We start from the raw sequence: 25269 nt of genomic DNA on the forward strand, positions 1-25269 counted from the left end.
ATTATGCTATCATCATACCTGCTATACCTGAGAAAAGAAATGGGATGAACTGTGAAGATTTAAAGATGTTCCATGAACGTGTAATGAAGATCATTGTGTGTTACAGTACTACAGAACACAGAGAGTTAAGACTTGATTTCTTTTGATTCTGTACTTTTAATTTAAGTGTTTAACTTTTGATAATGATAACCCAATATTTTTTAACTACTTTGATGAAATACACAAAGCAGAAACACATATAGGCACACAAGGAAAAAAAATTCAAATAAAGAATAGATACCATATTTCCTATTTAAATTATATTGACAGATTTTCTAATTAGATAATTAGAAAAAGACAGCTAACACTGTACAGTAGAGTTAGAAAAATGCTTTAATTACTTGATCTTGCAGTCACTACTTCTCAAAATCATTTCAGCTGTATGTTTATACTTCTAAAGGCGTTTTGAAAATGCATACCAGAATTAATGTTTTCAATCCCCCATATTCACAAAGCAATCATATAAACATTTTTCAGCTTTATAGTATGCACTATATGCAAGTTTATATGAAGTACTACATACTGAATTACCAGTTAAAGTGTATTCATATAAATGTTTTATTGCTTAGCAAATGATGGCAGGCAACTACCCAAAAACAAATTAAAAGATACAAAACTATAGCTAAAAGAATGATATCTGGAAGGCACAAATGTGTGTTTATTATCTGTATTGCTTGTCAGAACATTTGCATATGTGCAGAGTGAAAATGAGGAAGAATAGCAGAAATGATAAAGATACTATGATCAAAACATTCATCAGAGAAATTAATTTTTCGCTAAATTAAACAAGAATCTTTTTTTATATACACAATAGCTGGGGCACACAAAGGATTATGAAAGTTTAAAATTAAGTTATGAGAATGAGAGGGTGAAATGTTATTTTATATAACAGAAGCTATAAAGAGCAGTAGCTCATATTTTCTTTTCATTTTAGCTACCAGAATACTGCCAGAAGCCCTTTTAGGCCTTTGCATACACTGCTGTTTTTAAATCCAGATGAGATCTGGCTTTCCTTACTTGACCCTAACACAACTAAGCAATGTCTTTCTACCCCTGCTGGGTTGCCCATCCTTTTGCCCATCTTCTGTGGGAGACATCATTGCAGCCTTCAGCTTCCTTGTGAGGGGAAGAGAAGGGGCAGGCACTGATCTCTGCTCCGTGGTGAGCAGTGACAGGACCCAAAAGAATGCCCTGAAGCTGTGTCAGGGGAGGTTTAGGTTGGATATCAGGAAAAGGTTCTTCACCCAGAGGGTGGTTGGTCAGTGGAACAGGCTCCCCAGGGAAGCGGTCACAGCACCAAGCCTGACAGAGTTCAGAAAACATTTGGACTATGCTCTCAGGCACATAGTGTGACTCTTGGGGATGTCCTGTGCAGAGCCAGGAGTTGGACTTCAGTGGTTCCTTCCAACTCAGCATATTCTAGGATTTGAGGTCACTAACTTCTTTACATCCATTATGGTCTTCTGTCATAATTGTTCTCTGACTTACTTATCATGCTTGTTACCTCTATATCAGAAAGAAGTGGTTTTGTGCCTTGAGAATTCTTTTCTTGAGGATTGAGCAGCTCTCTTGGCTCTTCTTTGCCCTCCAAAACAGTTGCCAACTGCTTCCTGCTAAAAAGATCCCTGTCTAAGCTGAAATCTACTCTCCTGCATTCTGAGGTTGTGATTCTACTACTAACCTTAAATTCTTCTCTCAGGATTTTAAACCACAGTCTCATGGTCAGTGCTTGTTTATAGAAGTTAAAATGATGGTTGGGTATACTATCATCTTGTAGTGCTTCATAGTTCCTATCAAGGATGATAAATAAGAAGGAGAGGTTTGCTTCAGTGAAAGAAAATGAAAAACAAAAGAAAGCACTTCATCATTGCACATATTTCAAGACTAAAACATAAGTCAAATCCCAGCAGAAACAACTTGACTTTCTCCCTCCATCTGTGTTACAATTAAATAGTCCAGACCTTCTGAATGATTAATACATTTTTACTATGAAGCTTAATTCTTTATTGTCAAATGAAAGAGGAGAGAATTAATAAGTTGTTCTCTAACGTGCCTTGCAAAAAATACACTGTGAAAAATAACTAAAATTTAATGAAAATGCCTCAAAAATACCAGGTGGTTTATATACAGTTTAAGGGACAGACTGCAATATCACTGAAGAATTTTAATTTCAGTGACCTTTGTTCCAAATGTATGTATGTAGTTTATCAGTTGGTTTGTGAACTTTCTAGGGTTCCTAACAATAAAAGGCAGTTAGACCTAATGAGCTAGAAGTTCCCCTTCTTTCTGGAAGGTTTGCAGTTATTTTTTTAATTTCATGTGGGTTGTTTTTTTTTTTTTTAATAGGTATGCATTTAAATAAGTTGAGGTAGCATGCATATGTAAATAAGACATCCTGGTCAGATCAGATTGAATTTCCTATAATTGTCTTGAGTTTTGGTCCGTGAGAGTTATGGTATGTGTTTAGTAACATATTTTGGGAGTTTGATTCCCTTAAATTTTTAATTACAGATGGAGCCTAGTTAAAGGCAGAGCTTGAGCCTAATTAAAGGCAGAGCTCGAATTTTGTCTCTAAATTTTGTGGAAATTAGTCTTTTTACTTATTTATGCACCTCATTAGTTTTTAAATTATAATTAAACAAAGACAATTACTATGATAAAAAATACGTAGGGTTTTTTGTGGTTTAATATGAATGAAGTTCAAGTATGCTTTGTTCTTGAATATGGATATTGTTTGTGTTTTGATCAGATCATGATCAGTAATTAAGTATGCAGGAAAGGATAGTTCATATATAAATTGAAGAGTATTTGCTAGTATATGGCATTTTTGTACTAAAAGAAGTTTGTTTATCGTTCTTCAAAAGTGCATTTGTATTCTCATCACTTAGGTAATTTCACAGCTTCGGATCCTGAGTAGGTCAGTAACTGCTGGCTGCAAATTTGACAGAGAGATATGGTCTGCAGAACTTTCTCCTGTTCTCAACTTATGGAAGAAACTTAATCAGGTAGGAATGTACCTAATTTGAAAAGACAACTTTTTTTCAGGTAAATACATTAAAAATATAGTCTAAGGAATTATCTGAAGTATTGAAACATAAGAAGAGAAAACTAAATTAAATGCATTTGAGGTAGAAAGTACAATGTTAGGTGCACAATTAGCTGTGAATTCTGTATGTAATATAACAGGCTATCACCTTTTTTTCCGTATGGAGAGGAGACTACACTCAAAACATGAGACTAGCATCCTTTGGGTGTTTCCAAGAAAAATGCTAATGTACTTCAGATTTTTATTTAGTCTCTTCATTTATCTAATATTCACAAATATTTTTTTAATGATTTCAAATACAATGAATTTTTTCCTTTTTAGTGTTGAAATATGGTGTTAGCTTTAAACTGAGGTTCATGAAAATCCCCTCTGCAGTATCCAATATCACTCCCTTTATGTTCCTTTGTTGGTCTAGCTTGGTTCAGTTGGGTGTTTTTTTTTAACTTAGGTTGTAAAGCTTGGTTTCCAACCATTGAATTCTTATTCCAGGCATACATTGAGATGTGATATGTGTGAATGGAGACACTATGCATACTTGGGAAGGATCTCTCCCACCTCATGCTAGGTGCTCACTTGGACATTTTGCCATTATTTTGTCTCCTCACTGATCAAGTAATAGACCAGAGATGTTATGGCCTAAAACTATGTTTGTACACAGCAACACTGTAATGGGAAAAACCTATCCCTTACTCAAATAACCACATACACAGAAGTGACATGAGGTACGCATTAGAATTTATCATTACATTTTGAAGTATTTCATTGAATTCTCATCTTATCCATGCTAAGTGGGTAGGTCTAGGAAATTCTTTCCTGTGAGGGTGGTGAGGCTCTGGCACAGGTTTCCCAGAGAGCTAGTAGATGCTCCATCCCTGAAATATTCAAAACCAGGTTAAATGAGGCTTTGAACAGCCTGGCAATGGTCTATGGAAGGTATCCCTGCCTGTTCAGGAGGGTTGGAACTAGATAATGTTTAAGGTCCCTTTCAACCCAAAACATTCAAGGATGCTGTATTATCTTGAAGTTTCTTTGATTTTCTAAAGGTTTTATGCGAATAGCAGATAATTAAATTAATCTTTTTAATATATCCTTTAGAATTAGGTGGCTTTTATCCTTTTATATCTTATAAAAGGATAAAACCTTTTATAGGTTTTAATTTTTGTGTAGGGGACATTTTCTTGAGTGTTTAAAAAAAAATAAAAAATAATATTTTTATCAAAATTAGTTTTCATGATCTGTTCAACCAGTAATTGTTTCCAGCTTTGAAAAGGCCTAGACATCTTTAATATTTCACAGATATTGCATGCAGTTCTACATTCTCATTCTAGATTGATAGTTCAATGAAGGCATCATCTTTGTTTGCAGAATTTTTAAAGGCGGGAATTGGAATGAAGAAGATAGTTGAATTGCTGCTTAAGTTAACAATCATAAATTATTTTATTTATGCATGAATGGGCAGAGAATATGAAACTAGAACAGTTTCCCAGATATGAAGAAGTAAAATTAAAAAAAAAGTATTCCTGAAGTCCGTAAAAAAAATTATTCTAGAGGCAAAAAGACACTCAGAAGTTTGTTAATATGTAGACAAAGATTAAGTTGTTTTAAACATTTTTATTCCCATATTGAGTGTGTAAGTCAAGGATTAATTAAAAAAGGATTATCTTCCAAATAGCTTGAAAACTGTTGTTGTACATCTATGTACTGACAATTCTGAAATTCAACAAAATTTACCATTTGACATAGGTATGTCCTGTAGAATTTACATCTCAATGATTGATCATAATCTCACTGTGTTGACATATTTTTCTCTTTGCACTCTTAATGAAACTCCAAGGCCAACTAAGCTTGCTCCACATGGAGGCACCAGGAGGAAGTGGTAAAGAAAAGTAATGAGCAATTCCCTGCAGCTGGGAGAAGGATGCTCCTGTTTTCTGACCTCATCTGTTGTTTGGGGAGTTTTGCTGCCTTTCAGGGGCTCAGCTGTGGCACATTGTGGAAAAACTGCTGAGGCTGGTCTGGCTCTCAGACTGTAACCCCTTGGAGCTTCATATGCTCCACACTACCCCTGGCAGTTGACTGGAGTCTGTGGAAAAGCTCTAAGGAGTCATATTCTTGGATGGACACTGGATACAGGTCTGGCCAACCTGCTGTAGCACCTGGCAATCTCCAGAGGTTCCTCCCAACCTCAGCTCTTTTGTGGTTCTGTGAATAGGAGTAATTTTTGCTCAGTTTTCAGAGCCTATCACATTCTTTGTGGCCAAACAGCAAAAACGGCAGATATGCTTTGGAAATTTTTGGTTTTTTTCAGTTTAGACATTTCAAAATGGGAAATAATTAGAATACATTAATATGGTAGCAAGGACTTACTTGTTACTTTTTCAGAAATATTTTTGGTAGTTTGCAGGGCTTCATTTTTTCTCTTAGACCATGATGCAAAACCCTGTTAATTGTTGCTACCAATTATTCAGACATCCTGAAATTGTTGAACTGGGAGGTTTATTATTCTTTATCTAACTATAAGAATAGAATCATGTCAGTTGCTTCTCCTTCATCCACTGATTATTAGTCTAGCCAGAATTCAGACTCTGAAATTTTTAATTGAATTTTACTTTAAATGAAATAGATACTTAAAATGTGCTTCAAATCAGTGTGCATCTGTGTTGAAATTACACAAGCAAAGCCATTCTGAACTAATACAAGACATCTTGACATTTTCACCTATATTAGCCTCATTTGAAAACATACATGTTAATTCTTGCCATTGAAAACATCCTTGTAATGAATACTGTCCTAAAACTGCTTTTACTGTGTTTTGCAGCATGATTTAATAACAGCTTGACACTTAGCAAATTAATTAAACTCTCATGAACCTGCCATTTAGTTAGAAAAAAACACCTACTCACATGCTCAGTATTAGCTTACATGAAGGACTTGTTGATCTATAAAATAAAGTCTTCACTGAGTAAGTTGTCAAATGTTACACAAATTTTAAAAACCCTTCCTTAATGTGGAAGGGTGGTGCACTACAAAATGTTGGCAAGGGCTGGGCCTTGAATCAGAGTGAATTCAACCAGTGTCTGTTCTGGTGTCCATTCTCTTCCCACACAGCTTTCTTCCCTGACAGACTGTGGCTTAGGACCTGTGCAAGTATTCATTGTCACATAAGTGGGTCTGCTGGATGTCACTGTCCTGTGGAACTCGGGAACCACCCATCATACAATAGTTGCCAGAGATGTATGAGGACACAGGGGGAGTGCATAAGTGTTCCATCATGTCCAAATGGACATGAGGAGAGAGAGAGAGAGGAATCAGTACTATATTTTTATTGTAAGGTGGTTGCATTTTCTGCCTTGTTTCAGAAAACCCCTATATCAGCTCTGTGAAAGTTAGAACACCCACCCACAAAAATTTCAGCAGCAGCTCCCTCAAAGTTGTTAACTGAATGTATGATTATAAATTATGTGTTCTGTATCTTTTGTCATGTTTGTAAATTGTAACTAGTTATTTTCATAAAGTTGCATAATGTTGCAAGAAAATTGTAGAAGTAGGTTTAAAAATTAATGACTTGTTGCTGTTTTATCTAAATTGTTATAGAATCATAGAATATCCTGAATTGGTATGGAACCACAAGAATAATTGAAATCCAACTCCTGGCACTTTACAGGACAGCCCCAAGAATCACACCATGTGCCTGGTACCTCATTAGCTGCCTCAGCTTTAAAAAAACAACAGAGTCTTTTCCATGAACGAAAATCAGTGAAACAGAAATATAGGGTCAGCCTTTATTTTATTTTCAACAATGAAAAGCATGTGAAAAACAGTGAGAGGCTAATATCTAAAAAAATAGGCAGGGAGATTCAAAGGAGGAGGCAAAATAGGTACATCAAAAGGGCAATGGAGATTTCTAAAACACATCACCACCACCACCACTAAAATTGCATTTTGAATCGAATGCAGAACTAGTAAAGGTATATGAGTTTATTTTCATTGTACTTGTTACATTTCTGAGGACTCGGTTTTCAGAACATACTGGATTTTGCAAAAGCTTGAGTTTAAGAAGGTAACAAAGTAAAGCTCTGGGACAGTTTAGGTGAGACTTTATGAAGTCTTATATTATACTAAGATAGCAATACATACAGACCTCAAAGAGGGAAAATTATCAAAGTCTGAAAATACACCTGATTAATATTGCTAGCAAAATACAGTATTTAATATTAAATAGTAGAATATACCTTCAGTTTCTTATGATTAGGAAAAACACTCAGTACTTCAGCAGCTCTTCATCTTAATTCCCAAGCAGGTCATGAGCATACACGTATTTTAAAAGCTGGTGTGAATTACATACATAATGGATTTTAAGAGAATGTAATAAGGCATTAAATGTATAAGCTGATATTGGTATTCATGTTTAATTTTCCTATGGAAATGACAGATGGGTTGTTTCAACAAATTCTCAGAGGGCAGCATTAGAAAGAGTGATGAAATAGATCTGAAATTCATAGGAGACTCATATGTAAAGGACAATATTGAGGAACTTAGAGGACTTCTCTTTCAATAAGGTTTTGTGAATTATGAGAGTGTCAAAGATTGAGCAAAGCCTCCAAGGTGGAATGTCCTGGGTTTTTCTTTATTTTGTGCAATTAAACACCTAAATAAGAAATTATCAGCTAGCTTATGCTGGCTTTGTATTACAATTTACATATACTCAGCAAATTATGGTCTCAGAAAAACTGATGCGAAACTGGTACTGCGATTCTTGAATGCATGCAAAGAAAAAATGCAAAGCATAAGAGTTGTACATACTGTATACTTTGGCATCAGTACTGATCAAAGTTACTTTGATCAGTTGCTTTGTTGTATACCTTTTTAACAATGTTGGAAGACTTTATCCTGAATTTTTCTGTTGGTGAGTCATAAGCCAAAGTATTGCTCATTCATTTAACTTTTCTCATGTTTTAGCTTGGTAGCTGAGTGGAGTATGAGCTTGAAATTAAAAATGTAAAAGTTCTGACAAATACATAGTGCTTGGGAAAGATTATAGAGGTAAATATCCTGTGTGTTCTGGAAAGTGAGATGCCATGTGACAATTCATAAATTTATTTAACCTGAAAAATAATGAAGACTTGTTAAGACTACATATCTGAGAGAAAGTAAAATCTAATTTTATCTTTACTAAATTACTAGAAATTGAAATAGCAAAACATTTTTTCCCATAGGTTAGGGTTTACTTTTTGCATTTGTGCTTTATAGAGTTTTCCAAGAAGTTTTTAATTTTATAACTGGAATTCATTGCAGCATCTTGCCACATTTCACGTTGGCAGTTTCCAAACACATGCAAAAATATATTTATGTAGTAAGTTGCATATGAATTAAGATTTGCAAAATTGCACCATCTCTTAAAATTATTGAATAAATTTGGATTTTCAGTGGCTTTAATGGAAAGGAAGTAAGTAGTAAAAATGGCAGTATAAGAGCAGCAGTACTTCTTAGAGTCTGAGTTACTCAAGATTTACACATAAAATTATATTTATTTTGTATTTATAGTATTTAATTCAATTCTATGCTGTACTAGTCTCACGAAGCAAGAACTGGCAGCACAGTTTACAGTACCCAGTAATATCTTGTTGTGCTGAGTACACCACTGCTTTTTATATTAACACATTAATACTAAAAGCAGTGATTCAACTAAGTGAAGATTTTTCAGCAATTTAAGTACTTTTGAAGTAACTGGGTAGACAGACTTGTTTCAGAAGAGTGGTTCCTTTATTGGACATGTCACAGACAGTACTGGAAGTATCACTATACTTTTAATTCAGTGTCAGAAAAGAGATGATGTCATTACTCCTTCAAAGCTAACAAGCTCATATGAAGTATCATGAATTAAACAAATAATATGTTGTACAACAGCATAGTTTCCCTGAGTTTATTAACTGGATATCACATGTTCTTTCTTAGAATTCTAACCTGATCCATCAGAAGGTGTCTCCTCCTGCAGAACAACAAGGATCTCCAATCTTATCATTCATTACTCTGGAACAATTCAATGCTATTCGCCTTGTGCAGAGCGTCCATCAGTCACTTGCTTCTTTAAGTAAAGTCATCAGAGGCACCTCACTACTGAGTTCTGAAGTACAAAGGCTAGCAAGTGCTCTGTTAAACCAGAAGGTAAGTAATTTTGAAATGAATATACATTATAATAAGCATTGAAAAAACCCAAGGAAACTGAACACTCATTTTCATGTTCTAATTTTTTTAATTGATAAAGACTCTAAAATGGAGTTGTTGTAAAGATAGAAACTCTAAAACAAAACCAGTTTTTCTGTTAGATTTTTCAGAAGTATTTGCAGAATCTTCTGAATGTATTATTCTCTTATCTAGCTTTCTCTTAAAAACAAATCCAATACGTTTAGAAGTTGTGGAATACTATTTCAATTTCAAATACCAATTCATTCTAGATAAGTTAAATATGTTAGCCAGTAGAATATGTAAATCTGTCCCCTTACTTAGTTTTTATATTTTCTTAAAATTTAAATTATAATAACAGTTCTCTTTGCATTTATTTAGTATGGAGAATTGCCATACCTCATCAGAAAAGCTGTGCCTATCACTCCAACCTATCGTCTCACTCTATATTCTTGATATACAAAGAATCAGTCAGAATTATATGTACTTTCTCCATGTTTTTTGGCATCAAGCTAATACAATTAGTGACAGCAAATTTACATGCTCTATCATGAATACCTAGATAATTGAGTTAAAAGATAGTCAGACATTGATGTGACATGAAACTGGTTTTGCTTTGCCTCCAGCAACTGATAAATTCTGTCGATGTTAATGCACAGATATTGAGATTGCTTCTGAAATGAACAATAGTTCCTATTAAGATCCTGTTTATCTTCATGTGACAAACAAGTACTGTTGAAAAGATTGGTATACATTTATTGATAAATCAAATTCTAATCAAAACAATAATGAAATTTGTTGTCTTTTCAGATTCACAAGACAGCATTTGTTAGCAAAATTGCTGTACAGTTAGAATAAATTAAGTTTTCTTGTTAGCAATCTCATTGCCTTTTAAAACATGTTTTGACTATGTGGTAGAAACTGGCACTAACTCCAAGTTATAGTGAATGGAAGTGATACATGTAGTGGCCATTCTTTAGTTCTTACAGTTATATTTCTTGTTACTGAGCAAGAGAGCATAGCTTGCTTGTGTGCTTTAGCTGTATGCTTCTATTGGAACTGCAGGAGCTGTGAAGCTGATCACTGCCTCAAAAAGTTTCTTAAGAAATTCTGCATTTTAACCTCTCACAAGCATCAGTTCATTGCTTCCTGATGTATTGACCAGTGCTTCTGTCATTTCATCTGCTTACTTACCCACTTTCCTTGACATGGATCACTTCATTGGATTGTGACCATATAACAATTTTCCCAGCAGCCTTCCAGAGAGCATGGCAGCTAAACCTCACTCGATTTGTTATCCTAAAATGATTTTCTTCATGTGTTTTCTATACACTCTTCTTGTTTAGTGTTTTCATGTTTTATGTAGCAAAGGATTATTTTTCAAAAGCTATATTTTTAACCCCCTAGGTTGTAGCTCTTTTAAGATTGTAGCACCTGAAGAAACCGCTGGATTAATAATAGAAATGCAAAATTCAATAAATGTATGACTTATAAAGGTTTCAGCAATGTGCTGTATTTGTGTAAAATTGGTATGTTAGCCCCATACTAGCCACTGTGAAGAAAATTAAGTCCACCCCAGCCAAAAAGAGCATAAGCACATCTCAGATACACTTGCATAACAATTAGCTAAGCAATTTCTTTAGAATTAACGTAATTTAGAGTGATATATTAACAACATTAGGCAAATGCCTTGTAAGTGATAGATTGATGTGCTATCTGTAAATGCATATCTAGTAGAAGAGGCTGCAAAAATGCAAGGTCTCAAATAAAAAATATTTTTCAAAAAATCCTAATTAGGAAAAACCCCATGCAGTCATCTGTCCTTTATTAAATGTTTTGTATGTATTCTAGTTTATTGAATTAATTTTTAATTAGTATCCTTGAATCTAGTTGCATTTTGGTTTTTAACTATAAAAGGTAAACACAGAGTATTTACTTTGAAAAATACCTTTTTTTGCAAACTCCAGGATCAGATTTTGAATACCTGTTCAGCACATATGCTATTAGAATGGGAACTTCCTGGAAAATGCAGCTGTAAATATTAAACAGTATAAACTGTTGATTCTATTTAGCATCTTCAGTAGTGTGCAATATTCCACAGACACTGATTTACATTAATTCTCTTTCTCATAAATAGGAGAATCTTGCAGTCATTATCAGTGTGCTTTAGATTCTTGTGGAGTACGTAAAATTAGTGTTTCTGTCCTTATTAAGGAGGAAGTTTAAGAGATGCCCTTTTAAGCCTTTCTTTTTGAAGTCAATGAGAAATTTATATGGGGAAGTCTTGGCAGGACTTTTTTTTCTCTGTGCTGCTCTACAAAAGCTCTAAAGTGATGAGAAATAATCTTGCAGAGGAATTGTATCAGATTCTCTTTACCACAGAGCCACACAATTGCGTTTGAAGTCTGAGGAGGCTGCAGCAAAGGAGTGGGAAACTGGCTGCAGTTGAAAGATGACATTGTGACTTTCCAAGACATAATGCTCTTAGGCCTTTTGGAAATATTTGTGGAACCAACTGATGTTTCCTTATTGAATAGCAGAGGTTCTTGCAAATCCTCCATCGACACTGTGGCTGCGCCACATAAAGAATTAGCACGAATACAACCTTTCTGTTTATGGTTGTATGTTCTTGATCATTATATTGTTTTGTTTTGTTTTGTTTTGTTTTGTAGATATATTTGATCTCTAGGTTATTTATTTTTATTCAAGTTGCCAACTTAAAATGAAATGAAAATGGATTTGATTCTTTCAGTATATATATTTTTATTTCAGTGTCCTATCACGTGGCAAAGCAAGTGGGAAGGTCCAGAAGATCCTTTGCAATATCTTAGAAGTCTTGTAGCTCGAGCACTTGCTATACAGGTAATTTTAAAGAGTCATTTTTTACTCAGTGTGCTGGTATTCAGTGACACAGTATATTCCACTACAGTAGACCTTTACAAACACAGGTCTAAAAAAGAATTTTAGATGTGTGAAAAGGTATATAAAAATCTAAAGATCAAGGAATAATGTGATAATATTGTTAGTTACTTCACACAGTGAAGTGAATTGCATCTTAGTCATTAGTCTTTATGGTGTGCTGTGGGGGAAAAAGACTTTTTTTACCCAGATTAAATTTTACGTTTAAGTCAAGACACACTCTTAAATCTGGTAGAGAGATGCCTATCAAGACATAAGTGAAGCATTTCTAATAAAAGTAATGTAGAAATTCATAGCTGTCTAGTCTTGGAAGAAAGCAATGAAAAGATCTGCATTCTCAAGGTTTTCAAGGGGACATAAGAGAAGGTGTCTATCCACAGTGTGACAGTTAAGAGGTTAATTTTTAGTTAAGGTAAACCTATATATACTTTGATTGACAGAAGTGGTGTATTTAAGGTAATACAAAGACAAATAAAAGTAATTTATCTAAATTAATTAGTATTTAAGGAAACAGATTCCTTATCTGTGTTGGATACATAGAGAGAAAATCGTGAGAACCTGAAAGAGAGGATGAGTACTTTAGAAATGACAGATCTTTGTTACCTCCAGGCAATAAATAGAAAGCTGTTGGTTTGATCTTGATTTAACACATCTTGTCCAATGGGATACCAAGATTTTTGTCAACATTTATGTTGACTGTCAAATTCAGAAGAAAGATTTGAGGGCATTGCTTTTTCTAAAGAAACTGTCAAATAAATGTCTCCAAAGTATTAATAAGATTCTTGTTATGCAAACAGTTTCTTTTGGCTAATACTTATTTTTTCTTTATCCTTTCCTTCAAAAAAAAAGTTTAAAGTACAAAGCAGAAAAAATATAAATATGTATAGCAACAAGTGATAATGCATGTTCAAATGTTATTTGTTTATAAATCTGGAGTTGAACTTAGTCCCATCTGTCTTTTTACTGACTATTATAGCCTTTAGTATTAAAAAAAAACATTTGTGGTGAGTCTGTGTGTCTGTAAGCTTCAAGAGTGTTTGCAACTTCTACTTTCATTTGGTTGTGACCAAACTGCATGCAATTTTTCTTACTTACATGATTTATTTTTAATTAATTTAATTTAATTTATTCTCTGAGATTAGAGTTTGAACTTCTGTGTGGAGTGTATCTTCCATACAAAATCATAATGCAGAGGTGACAGGATGAAATTAGTGTTAATAGTAACAGATGATTTTCAACCACACATATCCCAAAAGTTTTTATTTCCATATATTACTCCAGTCAGCTATTGACTAATGTGTTGCATTATATTTGCTGCATTACCATGCTAGTACTCTTCCTTTCTCATTTCTCAAACTACTGACAAAATGGTACATTTGGATTAGTCATTTTTATGAAAGTTATTAGGAAGGACTCATTTACAGTATTTAACAGTTATTTATTGTAAGAGAGAGAAAGATTATTAAAGCATAGTACAGTAGAGACATGACTGTGTCCATAAGCAGTAAATTATGTTAAATTTTTATTAGTGATAACAGCTGCTAGTTGTCTCATTTTATTTCTTCAATGTCAGATATGTAATATAGTTGTGTTTGGAGCAATTCTTAATAATAAAGTATCAGTCTGTTTTGTATCTCAAGCTTCTAGACAAATCACATCTGAAATACAGTTTCTGTATTTCTGTATTGTATATTATTATAAAAATGTTGATTCTTTCTAATTACACATTTTGGTTGAATCATCCTTTTCCTTAAATGTGATTCTAAATCATGATTGTGCCCATTACACCTTCCTGATTACTCTTGATAATTTTTAAATTAACTTTTTTTTTGTGTGAGTTTTCATTATTGATTTTATAAATGTAATTTATCGGTAGTTAAGTCTAGGTTTAGAATTCAGAAATTCAATAAAGACTTCAATAAAGAGATCTCATAATTCTGAAAATTATCTTCTGATTTATATTTCAATAAATGCCATGTTTTGGATTAGTTTTATATGACCAACTTTATAAGCTTTTATAAGTTACTCTTATGTCCCTCTGTTTCATTGACTGTAGATATTGATTTATACTTTACTGTTTGAGACAGGTTTGATTTAGGTATTTTTAAGATGAAATAGGAGACATTGAAAGATCTAAGTTGTACCTGAAGGATTACATTTACTAAGGATGGAGTAATAGCCTAGGCTATTAGTTAAAGGCTGCCTTGTCAAGTGATTTGCTGCCAGTGCAGAAAACAATAAAAGCAACTGCAAGAAACATTTAATGGGGATGGGGAGGAACACAAAATATAGGCCAGATGGTAAAATATTTATAGCGAAATTTATAGAAGTGTAAAGATGTTCTGAGAGCATTACACAACAACAGGCAGAAAAACAACAGGTGTTGCATTTTTTAGGTCTGAATTTACTCAGTAAAAAGCAAAATTAAAAATAAAACAACAAAGAAAACTGCCTTTTCAAAGTGTGAAGAAATTTGTATATGCAAAATGCAGTAGAGACGTGTTGCTGTGTACTAGGTTATGGTGACAGACCTGATCTAAATAGGTGATTTCTTCCCAGGTGAAAAATCTGATATTTGAATGGTACCTTTTGCTTTAAATTGAAGCAAAAGGTATGTGTTGAACATTCTTCTAAGATGGAGTTCTGAATACTTTCAAGAGTTCTGAATACTTTCAGCACTGACACTGAACTTTATAATACTGTGCTTCAGCTTCTCTGTCTACAGTGATATATTTGCTACCAACATTAAGATATGAAATGTATGAATCATCAGTGGTAATTGTATAAGTTTTAATTCTTGGTCCTTATACTGTGAGTTTCCTCATGATGGCACCCTAAATGTTTTCTGTGGTTTCTCTCTCCTGTGGTTCATGATCATAACTCAGCAATAATACCCATCAGCATATAATGGTATTAAGTGCATTGCAGTCTCTAGATAAAGTGTCTTCTCACGGCTATGGATACCAGCAGGGGAGAAGAGAGAGGAGACTCAGAACTGCTGCTGTCATAAGGCAAAACAGCAGCCCAGGCAAATGTCAGCTGAATAGCAGCCTTAAAAATTGTTTCAGGTCAACAAATTGGAAATTGATTTTTGTTTCCACTAGAACTAAATAAAGATCTTAATTTCACCTTTTCAAAAAGGAATCCCAAACTTTTCTTATTCCAAGAAGACCTTATATTTCATTCTTTTGGACTCAGCTGGTTTTATGTCATTTACAAAAACAGTTCTTCCTTTGGATGACTCTTGAGTTAGAAAGCTGCTAGAAGTCTTGCATTCTGACTTCAGAGTTCTAATAAAGGAAATGTTTATGAATACTGAAAGTTTTTAGTTGCATAATTTATGAAAGGTTTCATTGAAATTGTGTATTTATCTAAAAAGTACTCCTAGTATATAAAGAAGTTAAATTTCATATTTTTTCAAGAGACATATTTTTCTGAGATGCTGTTCTCTTGTCCCTTTCCATCCTGAGTAAAATCTAAGGCAGTAATATTTAACTTCAATACCAGTTTGATCACCTAGTATAAGATTTTTGCTATTTTAATGATCTTTTACTGTTTAAGGAAGAATTACTTTTTTCCTGTTTTGAATCCTATTCCTCTGTTTCAACACCCAGAAAGGTGGATTGGACGTCCAAGGTATTTGAGGTTTGAACTCTTGGAAATTGCCTGCTGAATGTACTATAAAACCTTCTGGGAATAGGAAACCCAGGATTTTGCCTTTGCACCCCAGGCATCTAGGCAGAGATATTAAATTTTCATTCACTGATAACAGGCAGAAGGGCTGCTCTTAGAAAACCGAGGGAATCAAGTCCTCTCAATTTTCACCAGGTTAAAGAGCTCACATAATAAATCTTGTACAAATCCAGAATAGTCATGCTCAGTCCCGCTATTCATCCACTTGGGCACTCCATAATAAGGCCTGTCCCAGTCCAAGTAATCACACTTAGTTTCCAGAGTGTTTTCTAATACATTGCCTTAGCAGAGTTTGCAGCAGGGACAATAGCTTAATGGTTTGTGGTTTACAGTTTTAGGAGAGGCTGATTCAGATGGATTAGTTTGGCTGGTTCCCCACCTTGTCATTGTTCCTCATGACTCTCTATTTGAACAGCTGTTACCTAGGTATCTGTGCAGTGCAGAATACTCCAGATTTAGTATTCTAATATTGAAGCACAAAAATTCATAAAAGTAATGTATTTTAAATCCACCCATTCCATTATTTTAGTTCAAATTTTCACATTATTCTGAAGAATTAGCATTTTTCTGCTATTTTTCTTGGCTTCTCCTCTTTAGCTGTCATGACTTTCAAAACAAAAATACAATTGCAGCCTAACATTATCTGCTAAGGAACTGATCCTCAACTGGCTCCCTCAGTTCTCATCATGTTGCAAAATGATTCCACTTTGTTCCAAATTTATTAGCCAGGATATATCTTTTAAGACCTTATATCTAATTGCTAACTGCTTGGTAAAAATTGGAAATTTGAAAGTATTACTAAAAAAATGTTTTGTTTGTCTCTAATAGGCAAATTTGAAACTCTCAGCAGCTGTTTTATCATGTCCCTTCTAATCAGTCTCACATAGATTGCATTGATAAAGTAATGACTGATACACAGCAGTAGTGCTTTGTAAAGATGCATCATCCAAACAAGGGACCAAACAGAATGTGAGATGAAAGTTTTGGACATGGACGGGAGTTGTGCATTAAAATAAGAGCTAATGTCCAAGGAAATTAAAGCAGAATCTGAAGCATTTTTGTGCTCTTACAGAAAGCTGTGTTCATGCATTGATACAGTTTCCCCTCCAGGCCCTTTACCATATTTGCAGCCCTCCTTGGGACAGTCTCTAATTATATAATATCTTTCATATATTGTGATTCTCAAAACAAAATATAACTTTTTTTTTGTAGTGAAATGTTTGTTTTCCTCTAAAATACAGTGAGTTTAGCACTAAATCTGCAAATTGTGCTATTTCAAAGGTAAATAATTTCGGTTGCCAATTAGCAAGACTTATGTCAAGTTTTGGAAAAACATGCCTTTTGCACAAAAAACAGTTGCACAAAGAATTGGAGAAACAGTTTTTAAAAAGCAGCATTGGAAAAGGGAAAATATTACTACCTGCATTTCCTTTGGTTTCATTGTGAGCTGTTGAATATTTCCAGTGAGTGTTAGGTGCTCTGTTAAACTGAAGCATCCACAAGTTATGGGTGTTTTAATAAACACCAGGCTTAACTGTTGAGGAAAGTAATTTGTTTCAACAGAATTCAACAGCTGTTCATTAAACTCTTGAAATTCTAGGCATGTTTTGTGAGAATGGCTGTTCGGTTGAAATTATTAAATACTACCTTGTAACTAGAAGTTTGAGCAGCACCCCTTATCATAGTGGTAACCAATTATTCAGCTCTTTGATTATAAAATATTTATTGCAGGAGATAATTACTCACAAAAGGACTTTTTGTAAGTGTTGAATAAAAGAAGACAAACCCAGGTCATTGTCTCTACGGACATTGTGTCTCTGAGAAATTACCATATATTAAAGAAAATCATCTTTTTTTCCTAACCTAGTTTAAATTAAAAAAATCCTAGACTTCGTATTCTGTATTTCTTCTATGAATGCAAGATAGTATTTATATACTTAGTAAATTACAAAAAGCTCTACTATATATTGTATAATATGTAAAGCTGTAGTTGATGTTGTTTATTTAAACTAATAAAATAATGATCATTCATTAATTTTTCTCTTTGAGCTACAAGATACATTTTCACAATACAGGAAGAAAGCTGAAAAGATGCAATGATAAAATAATGATCAATTTTATGGATTTAATATGTCAAAATTAAAAGTGGAGATTGCTCTGTTTCTAATAACTTGTTTTTCACTGTAGCTCCTTTATCATGGACAGAGCTGTCTGCAAAAGAGAAAGCAGAGTAAAATGGATAGTCTTGTCTGACAAAAGCTCAAGCAAAAACGGTTAATTTTAATGCAAGTGATAGAAAACTATGTTATTATCATTCACATATGAAAATGAGTCCTTATGTTATTCTGTCAAAGACTGGTAATTTTAAATTCCATCCATTAATAAATGAGAAGGCTGCAGCACATGATAATGCACCAATTTGTAGGTTCATCCCATCAATCTGTTTTGCTTTTTTAAGACAACTTAGAATTAGAGAGAGGTTCTGGTTGGAAGGGACCTTAAAGACCATCTTGTTCTAACCCCCTGGCATAGGCAGGGACACCTGCCACTAGATCAGTGCTCAGACCCACATCCAGCCTGACCTTGAACACTTCCAGGAATGGGGCACCCACAACTCCTCTGGACAACTTGTTCCAATACCTCATCCACCCTCACAGAGAAAACTTCTTCCCTAATGCCTAACCTACATTTACCCTCTTTCAGTTTGAAGCCATTCCCCCTTGTCCTGTCACTACATGCCCTTGTCATCTCTCTCCATCTTTATTGTAGGGTTCCCATCAGGTACAAAAGGTTGCAGTTAGGTCTCCCTGAAGTCTTCTCTTCTCCAGGCTGAACAATCTCAAGTCTCTCAGCCTTTCCTCATAGGAGAAATGATCTTCTGATCATCCTGGTGTCCTCCTCTGGACTCACTCCAGCAGGTCCATGTCCTCCCTGTGCTGGGACCCCAGAGCTGGATGCAGCGCTGCAGGTGGAGTCTCAGCAGAGCAGAGCAGAGGGGCAGAATCCCCTCCCTTGCCCTGCTGCCCACGCTGCTTTGGATGCAGCCCAGGACACCATTGACTTCTGGGCTGTGCCTGAGCGCACATTGCTGTGTCGTGTCCAGCCTCTCACCCACCAGCACCCCCAAGTCCTTCTCAGCAGGGCTGCTCTCCATCTGCTCATCCCCAGCCTGTGCTGGTACTAGGGGGTGCCATGACCCAGGAGCAGCACCTTGTAGTTGGTCTTGTAAAACCTTATGAGATTCCAAGGGCTCCACTCCTCAAGCCTGCCTGGGTCCCACTGGGTGGCATCCTGTCCTTCAGATGATGAGGTTACACCTGATCCCTTTATCTATGTCATTAATGAAGATATTAAGTCACACTGATCCCAGTATGGACCTCTGGGGGGACACCACTTGTCACTATTATTCTGATGTTCATTGGGACTCTGAGTCATTGATCAACACCCTCTGGATGTGACCATCCAACCAATTTCTTATCAATTTCACAATCTACCTATCAAATCCATCTCTCTCTGGCTGAAAGAGAAGGATGCTGTGAGGGACCGTGTCAAAGGCTTTATAGAAATCCAGATAGATAGCTCATAAATCCCAATTTGTAGCCCTTCCCTTGCCCAATGCTGTAGTCACTCCATCATAAAAGGCCACTGGGTTGGTTAGGCGGGATTTGCCCTTGGTTTCAGTAACTTGCTGTTCTGATCACCACTATACTGACAGAAATATTCTATCTACTAAAAGTAAGCAATCTATTCAAAATACGTTATTGTTTTATTTGTAATTCTGATTTCATAGTTAGAAGTTCATACATAGAAATAAATTATGTGCAATATGTAGAAATAAATCAGTTTTGTAACTAAAATGTAATATGATTGTGGCGCTTTTTTAACCTCTAGATGGTTTGCTGGGAACTGGGGTGGTGTAACAGTTTGCAAAATATTTCATCTCCTGTTTTGAGATTTTAATAGGTCAAAATCAATGGTAACATGCTGTAACTATTTCTCAAATATCATTTGCAGATATGTATTTAAAAAATAAGCCCATTTTTCATTAGAAACAGATTTCCATTCCACAAGCGAGCATCATTCCTAATTAGCATCCTTTTCTTTGGGGGAAGGCAGAAATGTAACCGCATCTTGACCTATCTTTCTTTGAAGGAGATGCCATATTACTGAATTTGAAATTATACAGTTTCATATTGTATCCCTTTGCAAATATATAAAAAATATTTAAAATTTCAGAGCCTTTTAAGTTTCAAGGCTGTCAATTCAAATTTAGTTTGTGAAGGAAAAGCGTCATAAGAATAATTCTTGACTAAACCCTTCTTTATCTGCTGAGTGTGCAGTAGTTTTACTCTCGGGAATTCACAGTGAAATCAAGCAATCAGAGCGGGATGCAAGTGCACTCAGCAATCCTGTAAACAGACATGACTGCATTTTAAAACTGAAGTCAACAGAAAGGCATTCAGATTTGGGGTTTTGTTCATTTTGTTATTTGATTTTGTTCTTAGTAGAGTTCTTTTTGGTGTGGTCTTTGTCTCTGAATGTTCAGCAAGGTTCATAACTGAAGAAAAAAGAAACCAAATCTTGAGTCAAAGTAGAAGAGTTGTTAAGAGTGATGGGAAGCTTCGATCCTTATTTAAGGTGTGTAAGTGATGCTTAAAGGCAGGAAGGATAAATGGCCTCCTGCTCTATAGTGTTTCCCAGTGTGTTCAGCTGAGTGCTATAAATAGTAACTAAATTAGAATGTGTGCCCTTACATGGAGGAGGATATGCAAAAGCATATTGATATATTTGTAGTGGTAATTCCACACAGTCACTCTGAACTAAGAGAGTTATGATCCAATGAGAAATCTGTTCTCTATGTCTGAACTTGAATTTCAAAATTCCTGTCAGTTTTATACTGTTTTACAGTGTTGTATGTGCTTTTCCTTATACACACAGTGGGTTTTCTTACAGGTTTTCTATAATTAACATTTTCAGTATTATTTCTAATATTTCATTATCCCATGCGATAAAGTAAGCAATTGAAATTACTAATATATCAGGAAAAAGGCTGTAAATAATTTAGAACTAAACCAAATATTATTCATTCTTCAGATATGCAGATTTCAAAGCTATGAAAAAGATTTATTCTGTCATGTGTATTCATGTATTTTATCACGCTGAGAAAGTAAAAAGTAATGATTTGAATATATCAACAGAAGAATCCATCAAATAAGAAACACATTAAGATATTACTAGAATAATAAAACTGAAACCAATATGTATATCCAAAGATACCATAGAAATGCAAAATTCCTAATGACCTTACTAAGGGTCAAAGGCAGTTTTGAGGCCACACTTTTGAGGCCACATCTGAATCACTTGTCTAGTTGTCGGCTTCTAAATTAAAAAACATTACCCATATTGTCCAGAGATGTTTGTGGAAATACATGATTTGTGGAGGTATCTTTGGAGATACACAGAACTACAGTAGACTGAGCAACCTAAATTGGTGTTGAATTTGGAGCTACTCTGAATTACAATTGGATTTGGTGCCAAAATACTTAATTTTATGAATAAATTATTTCTACAATGGAAGTAATTTAAAAATCCATTATAGTTAAATAAAAACAAAAATTAATTTAAAAATATAACCAAAAAAAGTGTGCTGTTTAACAAAATGTGCAATATTTTTTCCTTAAATTGCTCCCTAATGTATGTTTTTCTGAGTTGCTTCCCGAGAACAGGTGTGAATGAAATTTTATGCCATGCTAATGCTCTTCAGCATTCTCTTAACTTTCAGGTGTGACTGAACATATGCAAGAGACCTACAGCCTTTTTGATGAGCTATTCTTTAGGGATTTGCCACAACAAAAGAAATTTGCCTTTGCGTTTAAGAAAAGGTTGTATGAGCTTCAGAGAGCTGATATGCTGCACTTGAGGTACCTTTATGCTAACTTCATAAAGTTATGTCCTACTCTTTACAATGTAGGAGCAAACAACAATCCATACTAGCCTACTGCATTAATTTAAAAAACTAAAAACTTAATTATATTCTGTGTCTACACAAAGTTGTTCTTTTTTGAACAAACTATTTGCTACTCTGGGCAGTAATCTCTTTTTTGAACAAGCTATTTGCTAATCTGAACAGTGTTGGAGTGTTCTGTTTAATGGAGTGTAAACAGCTTGAGCATGAGCTAGCATGATGTGCCAGGGTGCCACATCACAGACTAGCCATGACATCATTTACTTCCTTTGTTTAAATGAAGTTTCATCAGTCACTGTTTCCATTCTGTGATCTCTTTTTCTAACGTAAAAAAACCCCAGATTTCCTTCTTTGCCTTTTAATTGTGTTATCTTTTAGGTATTTTGTGATATGGGCCCCACAGAGTTAAACATTTTCTGATTAGAATGCTTTAGACTGTTTGATTAACATTCTTATTTATCTGAGAGTTAGGTTAAGCCTCAATAGTTGCTAATATAGTAGAGTTCTGTGACACAGGCATGGGTGAGAGATTTTCTCTGTATTTTGACAGCCTTAAGAGAGGATGGTAACAAAAAATAAATGACTGGTAAACAAGAATGAAAAAATGGAGAGAGACCAGTGACTGCTGTTCAAGGGGTCATTGTTTCAGCAGAGGAGCAAGGACTGTGAGGGAGATGCTAATGAAAAATCTGTATCTCATGGGGTGTTACTAGGGAAAACGAGCCATAGCAAAGTAAGCAGTTCTCTGTTGGCTCTCTTCATTGTAACATAGCCTTCAAGCTGGCACTGTAAAAGAAATTACTGCACTGCTTCCCATCATTACCAGTGGCTAATATATTGAGTATTCTGTAGCCCTGTTTAGTCACACCAGCACCATCACAATATAGATTTCAGCATCCCTGCTCTAGAGCTCTGCAAAGGATTTATGTTTGATGTAGTCCTGACTTTGTCCAAGGGTTATTGTAGGCAGTCTAGTCTGTTACCTACAAATGAATATTGTATGCCACTGTTTTCTGTCCCTTGCAACTTATTATTGGAGATGGGGAGTTGGTTCCACCAAGTAATAGTTCCAGTTCTTAGACTTCCTTACCTAGTTATACTCTGCTGTGTAACTGCAAATGCAATCTAGTGCCTGGTGACTGATGTACTTGGGAAAGAAGAATCTAGAAGGCGTGAAGCAAAAGAGTATTGCCTAACAGGATTCTGTGTTTAGTAATCATACAGGAAATATCTGGAAGTAGGTATTTTTGGCAGATGTCAATCATGAACTTGTATGTTGTTACAGTTCCTATACATCATTCTGTTATCCATATTAAATGTAGGAAACAGAAATTCAGGGGAAGTTAAGTTCCTATTTTGATAAAAAAAATGAACTAATACAGTAATGAGAATAAGATCACATCTGCTAATGTTTCTGTCAGCTGTACCTTACTATGTATCTGCTTCTAGCACATGGTTAGCCAGCATGCTGATGCTAAGGGACCTGAAACATTCATGCTGTAACACTGTGCTGTTGTGTTATTGCTCAGACTTCCTCAACAAACAGGGGCTCTGAGGTGTGGAAAACTGAAATAAAGCTTTTAATAGTATTTGGTTTAAAGCAGTAGCCAGTGGGAAGGGGGAAGGGGGAAGGGGGAAGGGGGAAGGGGGAAGAGGGAAGGGGGAAGGGGGAAGGGGGAAGGGGGAAGGGGGAAGGGGGAAGGAAAGGAAAGGAAAGGAAAGGAAAGGAAAGGAAAGGAAAGGAAAGGAAAGGAAAGGAAAGGAAAGGAAAGGAAAGGAAAGGAAAGGAAAGGAAAGGAAAGGAAAGGAAAGGAAAGGAAAGGAAAGGAAAGGAAAGGAAAGGAAAGGAAAGGAAAGGAAAGGAAAGGAAAGGAAAGGAAAGGAAAGGAAAGGAAAGGAAAGGAAAGGAAAGGAAAGGAAGGGAAAGGGAGTAAAAATTTAACATAAACTCCAAATTAAATTACTGTGTTATTTATCAGTTGTAAGGTATGGGCAACACCTTGTCATATGCGTGAAATACTGCAGTATTCATACATTCATTTAATATAGGATAACTCCCTCAAGAATAATGGCTCAAGGATTTCACATGCAAAGAACTACCACAAGGGAGCAAATTGTTGTATTCCTGTTGTTTCTCAGAACCCTAGGCATTACCCTTTCTGGGCTCAGTGCCTGGAAAAATCCATCTATTTAATTTCTTTGAGCTGTAGTACTGTCACTCCTGCTGGTGTTTTCCACTTTGGAGCACACCTGTAGAACAGCTGCTGCACTGTGAGGAAAATGGGACTTTAGCATAACTGCTTGTTTGACCTTGGCTCAGTCTAAACTCCAGTTAACTGAATACTTGCTCCCCTAGCAGTGCTACTCACCATCATTTGCTCTCAGACTTAGCCAAAGTTCTACACTTTTTTCCCTAGTAATGTGGAAAACTTCTAAAACTAGTAGAAAAAACAGAATTATACTGTATGGTTCCTGGCTATGCATATGCATGTAACACTGAATACAGTTTTCCATCTAGGCACAAAAATGAAATCACTTCTGTGGTGATTTATATGATTCTCTTTTTTCAGTGTGTTTCTCTTTGGGGACCACAGCAATATAAAAATGCAGTAGAAGAATATACACTTGGAATTAATTAAAACTGGTGAAGGAAGAGTACTTGCTTCATTTTAGAGAAGTTCTTTGATCCTAAAGCTGTATAAATAATAATGTGAAAATCTGACAGCCTCCTTATTCCTTCCACTGTTCAATGAGGTGCTCAGTGTACTTCGGGATTATAGATGGTAAGGAAGACTTCTCTCTGAAAGTAGAATAGATGTTTATTGGATGTTAAGATGCATGAAAAGATATTATTTGAACTACCTGAGACCATGCTAATAGACTTGGTTTTGTAAGGGTAAAAAGAAGACAAGAAAATGTTTTTATTATAGCAAACAGAACCCCAAATTAATGGAAGTTTTGAAATATCCTGCCAGGAATTACTTTGCAAGCATTTTGGGTATCGCTGATATGTTTTGATACTATATTAATAATAATAATAATAATTTTCTAAATTAATCTATCACAGACAGTTAAATTTCTAGTGTAATTGTAATAAGAAATATTCAGAAAATATTGAAATAATGAAATTTTGAAATAAACAGTTGCAAAGAAGAGTAAGATGATAGATTTTTTTTTTACATTTTGGAATAAACTTATTTTCAAGGTTAGGATATTCAGACTTGTAGACCTCATTGTTGGTATAATAGTTACATAGTTGTATAAAATTTGGTGATGGAAGAAGGACCTTCAGACTGAAATGCTGTATGGCCATCCAAGATGAATAAGAAGTTAAACAACTTTTCATCACTTTGACAAATGCAGTCAGTACATGTTTCTATTAGATTTGGGATGGGGAAGGGATGTTATCTATTACATGATTTCT

At 34.9% G+C, this 25269-nt stretch overlaps 1 protein-coding gene across 1 annotated transcript in view; it reads left to right on the top strand.

Moving 5' to 3' along the window:
- Nucleotides 1–25269, top strand: part of DYNC2H1 (dynein cytoplasmic 2 heavy chain 1) — a 147629-nt gene that overhangs the window by 108863 nt on the left and 13497 nt on the right. Inside the window, exons 83-85 of the mRNA XM_054002204.1 lie at nt 2928–3044; nt 9041–9250; nt 12041–12130. Coding sequence (XP_053858179.1) covers nt 2928–3044; nt 9041–9250; nt 12041–12130 — 417 coding nt within the window. The remainder of the gene's footprint in view (nt 1–2927; nt 3045–9040; nt 9251–12040; nt 12131–25269) is intronic.

Source organism: Vidua macroura, chromosome 2 (assembly GCF_024509145.1).
Source record: "Vidua macroura isolate BioBank_ID:100142 chromosome 2, ASM2450914v1, whole genome shotgun sequence".
NCBI lineage: Eukaryota > Metazoa > Chordata > Aves > Passeriformes > Viduidae > Vidua > Vidua macroura.